The 6,012-nt window shown below is 61.0% G+C and overlaps 1 protein-coding gene and 1 non-coding gene across 2 annotated transcripts; both read left to right on the forward strand.

The window, feature by feature from the left end:
• Positions 1–221: 221 nt before the first annotated feature.
• LOC137855065 (translation initiation factor eIF2B subunit delta-like) lies at positions 222–1,188 on the forward strand. The gene is made up of 3 exons (XM_068679182.1): positions 222–463; positions 562–742; positions 945–1,188. The coding sequence occupies exons 1-3, from the start codon at positions 320–322 to the stop codon at positions 1,145–1,147; spliced, it is 528 nt and encodes a 175-aa protein (XP_068535283.1). The 5' UTR covers positions 222–319; the 3' UTR covers positions 1,148–1,188.
• Positions 1,189–4,133: 2,945 nt separating this feature from the next.
• Positions 4,134–4,297, forward strand: LOC137855089 (U1 spliceosomal RNA). Its single transcript, XR_011095519.1, has one exon. It is a non-coding gene; the product is annotated as a U1 spliceosomal RNA (small nuclear RNA).
• Positions 4,298–6,012: the final 1,715 nt, after the last annotated feature.

Below are 6,012 nucleotides of genomic sequence, written 5' to 3' on the forward strand. Positions count from 1 at the left end.
CAACTCACGGGTTTCACTTTCCATTTCTCTCCCCCGTCCCAGAGAGGGAGGGGGGAGGGTGAGCGAACGGCTGCGTGGTGTTTAGCTGCCGGCCGGGTTAAACCACGACAGCACCTGATGGTACCACACTGCAGCCAGCGCCAAGGGACATCTTGGGCCTCTTGGCTGCATTTTGGGGCGATGCCATCAGCAAGCAGCCTCGGCGTGGGTGGGCTGGGGCAGCCGCGCGGGTCGGGGAAAGCTCGGCCTGCCCGGAGCAGCCCCTTGACCAGTGTCTGCCAGCTCGTCCCTGGTGAACCGCACGCTGTGTGATGCCCACATGCAGAAGGGCCGCGCTTTCCGTGTGATCGTGGTGGACAGCCGGCCGCGGCTGGAGGGCCGGGAGACGCTGCGCCGGCTGGTGCGCAAGGGCATTCACTGCACCTATGTGATGATCAACGCCATTTCCTACGTGCTGCCTGAGGTGAGGAGTGAAGCGGGGCCGTGCTGAGGGCGGTGGCAGGCCAGGGATGAGACTGAAGCGTGACAGAAGATACTGACACGCCTGCGCTGCTCCAACAGGTGTCCAAAGTGCTGCTAGGAGCCCATGCGCTGCTGGCCAACGGCTCAGTCATGTCCCGGGTGGGGACATCCCAGATCGCGCTGGTCTCCAAGGCTTACAACGTGCCCGTGCTGGTGTGCTGCGAGACCTACAAGTTCTGCGAGCGGGTGCAGACAGACTCCTTTGTCTCCAACGAGCTGGGTATGGTTTCTGTCCCCTTCTTCCCGCCCGGGATCTGCTCCCTGCTCCTGCTGCTGGCCAGGACAGGACTTGCTGAACCGTCCTGCCGGTCCTCTCCCTGAACCCTCGAGGGGGACCCCGGCCCGGGAGGGGCAGATGCGGGGGGCCGCGGGCGGCAGCGCGGTCCCTGCCGCCGATCCCGCAGCGTCTCCTCTCCCCGCAGATGACCCCGACGACCTGATCGTGCTCCGCAAGGGGCAGGCCCAGCTGGGCGGCTGGTCAGAGAACAAGTCCTTGCGCCTCCTCAACCTGGTCTACGACGTGACACCGCCCGACCTGGTGGATCTGGTCATCACAGACCTGGGCATGATCCCCTGCACCTCGGTGCCCGTCGTCCTGCGCGTCAAGAACGTGGATCAGCAGTAGGGGCGGCAGCACGGACCCTAATAAAGCAGGCCCCGTGTTAACGCTGCGTCTGACCTCTGTGGTGCGGCAGAAGCCGCGTCGCCCCGCGTCATCCCGGGCTCGGCTCGGCTCTGTCCTGGGGCATGCGGTCCTTCTGCCCGGCTCTGCCCTGCCCCTCTCCTCCTCCCGCGCCAGGCTGCGGCCGGGAAGGGCCTTCCCCGTCCCCTTTGTCCGATAAAAAGTTCGGATTTGTCACCCGGCGTGGGGTGCGCCGATCCACGCGCTAGGTCGAGATGCTGCTGCGAGTGCGAGACCCTCCGATTTCGGCGCGGGGAAGCAAGTGATCGCCTCAATATGAGTGGTGACACGAGCTTCGACTTTATTGCGCAGATACCTTTGTATTTATACACACAGCCACAATTATGCCTACCGGTCACTATCCTCTTGGCTAAGCCCAAAAGTGTTGCAAAAAACACTGTTTCTCCTACTTGCGGTTACAGCCCATAAGCTACTCCCTTCCCTTCCCGGGCCTCAGACCCACCTGTTTCTCTCAAGGACAGACTGCTCCTTGGATATTTTCACAAGAACGCTTCTCCTCCGGCCTACTCCATGGCTATAAGCTCTGTATTTCCTTTGCCTTGCTTGTACAATTCCTCTAGGGACACGTGCCCTTGCTCTTTGAGCCATTCTTCAACAATTCCCCCTTTTTCTTTTTGCACGAGTGTCATGGTTTAACCCGGCCGGCAGCTAAACAACACACAGCCATTCGCTCACCCTCCCCCCTCCCTCTCTGGGATGGGGGAGAGAAATGGAAAGTGAATCCTGTGAGTTGAGATAAAGACAGTTTAATAAGACAGGAAAATAACATCAATAACAATAATAACAATAACAACAGTAAAAATAATAATACAATGATGATAATAGTACTACTAATAATAATGTGTACAAACAAGTGATGCACAATGCAATTGCTCACCACCCGCTGACCGATGCCCAGCCTAACCCCGAGCAGTCTGGCCCCCTCCCCCGGCTAGCCACCCCTATATATTGTTCAGCATGACCCCAGATGGGATGGAATACCCCTTTGGCCAGTTTGGGTCACCTGTCCTGGGTCTGTCCCCTCCCAGCTCCTGCTGCACCCCCAGCCTGCCTGCTGGCAGGACTGAGCAAGAAGCTGAAACGTCCGTGGCTTGGTGTAAGCACTGCTCTGCAGCAATTAAAACAGCGCGGTGTTATCAGCACTCTTCTCATCCTAAGCCAAAACATAGCGTCCTACCAGCTACTAGGAGGAAAATTCACTCTGTTCTAACTGAAACCAGGACAACAAGCAAGGCCCCATTTGTCATTTTTGTTACCCCTTTCATAATACAACGATAAGCTATTTTGACAACAACGATTATCAGCAGTACAATAAGCAGCATTCTCAAACCCTCCTTAATAAGGGGTACAAGCCAAGGGGAAAGGTCACCAAACAGGGATTTCAACCAGGTAGCAAACGGGTTAACATTCCCTCGTATTCCATTCACGTGTTCTTTGAGCCAATCCAACCTTTTATGGATCAACTCACTGAGATCTGACAAATTAAAAGAGCACGTTCCTTCAAAGTCCTCGCAACAGCGTCCTTGGGCCAGCAGCAAAAAGTCAGTGGCTGCCCGATTCTGCAACACTGCGTGTCGGAGACTGTCCGTATCATCCACCATTGGAGAGGGGATGGCGGTAGTTGCGTTGAACCGTTTCACTGTCCAGCACGCCAACTTTTCTGTTTGAGTCAGCGCCCGCGCGGCTGCCAGCCCTGGTGTGAAGGAGGAGGCAAATATTCGCGCGGTGGCTGACCGTAACTCAACATCATCTTTACAGGCAGGTGTTAGACCGTGAGTGTCTCTTTTCGCTCTGCTGGACATCGTCTTGGAGATGCTCAGCCAGTCCTGGCGGCGAGGTGCAAATAATCCGTTGTATCGCTAGGGAGCCGTGCCCTCGCTCTTTGAGCCATTCCTCAGCAATGCTGCTTATTTCGGAACTGCACAAGCCCAGGTACCGGGTGCTTTCCCCCAGAGCTGGCACACCTGAGGATTTTCCGTGCCGCTCGTCGCACGATCCCTTATCGGTACCGTTACGTGTCCGCACCATCCCCTGGCCTCCGCTCGCCTCCATCAATAGCAGGCTGCTGCCACGACAGAGTCGCTCTGCGCGTCCTCGGAGAGGAGAGGAAGGGTCCCTCGTTGGGACGGGCTCTCCCAGCCTCGGGGTGCGAGTTTTGCTGTTGGAGCGGGACCGGCTCGCAGACAGTCGGCCTCAGAGTACTCCAGACCTTTGGTTTTCAGCCCCCCGTTCGCACGGTGTCGATCTGTGACGTACTCCAGGGAACAGCGGGACGCGTCCCCCAGGAACGTCCCCAGACCGCGCTTCCCGCTCAGCAGGGCCTCGGTCAATCGTCCTTGAGCCATCTCCAAGGCCTGGCTCATCCTGCCCTGTCCTCAAAGGACGAGCTCCATCTCCTTGGCGCAAAACCAGAGCTAACCGCACGCCGGTGTGGGCCCGTGCTCTTGGACCGGGGCAACGGGGCCGGGCCGCTCCCGGGCCGGGCTCCGCAAGCCCCAGCGCCAGGCTCCGGCGGGCCCGGGGAGCTCGGGCCCGGGGGCGGGGCCGCGGGGAGCAGGGACCTGAGGGGCGGGGCCTGGAGGCGAGGCGGGCGTGTCCGTGCCGCCCGGAGGGGGCGTGTCCATGTAGCCCATGGGGGCGTGTCCATGTAGCCCATGGGGGCGTGTCCATGTAGCCCATGGGGGCGTGTCCATGCAGATCAGGCGCCGCGCCGCATGCCGGGACCGAGCCCACGCCACGCGGGGCCCCCCTGGAGACCCCCGTGGGCGCGGAGCGGGCTCGGAACGGGGCCGGAGCTCGGGGCGGGGAGGGGGCGTGGGGAGGGCCCGGGGTGGGCTTTGGGGGCTGGTGTCCGTGTGCTGGGGGTGCGTGCGCTGTGGTGGGGCCGGGTGGTCGGGGAGGTGGGGGCATACTTACCTGGCAGGGGAGACACCATGATCAGGCAGGTGGTTTTCCCAGGGCGAGGCTCATCCCCTGCACTCCGGGTGTGCTGACCCCTGCGATTTCCCCAAATGCGGGAAACTCGACTGCATAATTTGTGGTAGTGGGGGACTGCGTTCGCGCTCTCCCCTGGTTCCGAGGTTCAAAGGCACAGCCGGTGATCGCTGTAGCATCGTTGACGATCGCTGCATCGCTCACGATCGCTGCATCGCTCACGATCGCTGCATCGTTCACGAACGATCACTGCATCGTTGACGAACGATCGCTGCATCGTTGACGAACGATCGCTGCATCGCTCACGATCGCTGCATCGTTGACGATCGCTGCATCGCTCACGAACGATCGCTGCATCGCTCACGATCGCTGCATCGTTGACGATCGCTGCATCGTTGACTGACGATCGCTGCATCGTTGACTGACGATCGCTGCATCGTTGACGATCGCTGCATCGCTCACGATCGCTGCATCGTTGACGAACGATCGCTGCATCGTTGACGATCGCTGCATCGCTCACGAACGATCGCTGCATCGTTGACGATCGCTGCATCGTTCACGAACGATCGCTGCACCGTTGACTGACGATCGCTGCATCGTTCACGAACGATCGCTGCATCGCTCACGATCGCTGCATCGTTCACGAACGATCGCTGCATCGCTCACGATCGCTGCATCGTTGACGAACGATCGCTGCATCGTTGACGATCGCTGCATCGCTCACGATCGCTGCATCGTTGACGAACGATCGCTGCATCGTTGACGATCGCTGCAGCGATCACCGGCTGTGTCTTTGAACCTCGGAACCAGGGGAGAGCGCGAACGCAGTCCCCCACTACCACAAATTATGCAGTCCAGTTTCCCCCACCTCCCCGACCACCCGGCCCCACCACAGCGCACGCACCCCCAGCACACGGACACCAGCCCCCAAAGCCCACCCCGGGCCCTCCCCACGCCCCCTCCCCGCCCCGAGCTCCGGCCCCGTTCCGAGCCCGCTCCGCGCCCACGGGGGTCTCCAGGGGGGCCCCGCGTGGCGTGGGCTCGGTCCCGGCATGCGGCGCGGCGCCTGATCTGCATGGACACGCCCCCCTGATCTGCATGGACACGCCCCCCTGATCTGCATGGACACGCCCCCTGATCTGCATGGACACGCCCCCATGGGCTACATGGACACGCCCCCCACGCTCACAGGCCACGCCCCTCCCCCGCTCTGGCCACAGCTGAGGCCCCGCCCCCGCAGCCTTCGCCCCGCCCACAGCCCCGCGCTCTCCTCGGCCCCGCCCCTCCCCGCCCGGCCCCAGCTCGGTCCCGCGGTCCCGGCCCCTGCCCCCCCCCTCGCACCGGGAGGGGGCTGAGGGGTCCCGGGGGCAGCGCGGCCGCAGCTCGAGCCCCCGCAGGATGCCCGCGAGCCCCAGAGCAGCAGCAGCACGCAGCGAGACGCAGAGCGGGGGTTCTGCAGGGGCAGCAGTTTGTGCGGGGGAAATCCTCGCTAAGGGAGACAGGAGGAGCACTGCGAGGTCGGGAAAAACACAAATCACGGGCGCTCTGCTCACGAGAGAAGAAGGAAAAAAAAGGAAAAGGAGAAATTAGCGGGTGGCCAAATCACATTGCACATGTAGGGTACAGGAGGGCATCGGGCGGGCGCTGAACTTGCAGGACTCAGCTGGTCAGGAAATGGGAGAAATCAGGTGCCGGGCAATGGGGGATATAAGGTTAGGATAAACTCCCACTGTGCGCTTCTGCTCGCAAGATGCCCACAGTGCAATCACAAATGAGACAGCTTTGCAGAAGGTCCTGTCTGAAGAAAATTATTGAGATTTTTCCCACAGCAGTCCCAGTCACTCTCGGCCCCT

This window comes from Anas acuta, chromosome 3 (genome assembly GCF_963932015.1).
Source record: "Anas acuta chromosome 3, bAnaAcu1.1, whole genome shotgun sequence".
In the NCBI taxonomy this organism is placed as follows: Eukaryota; Metazoa; Chordata; class Aves; order Anseriformes; family Anatidae; genus Anas; species Anas acuta.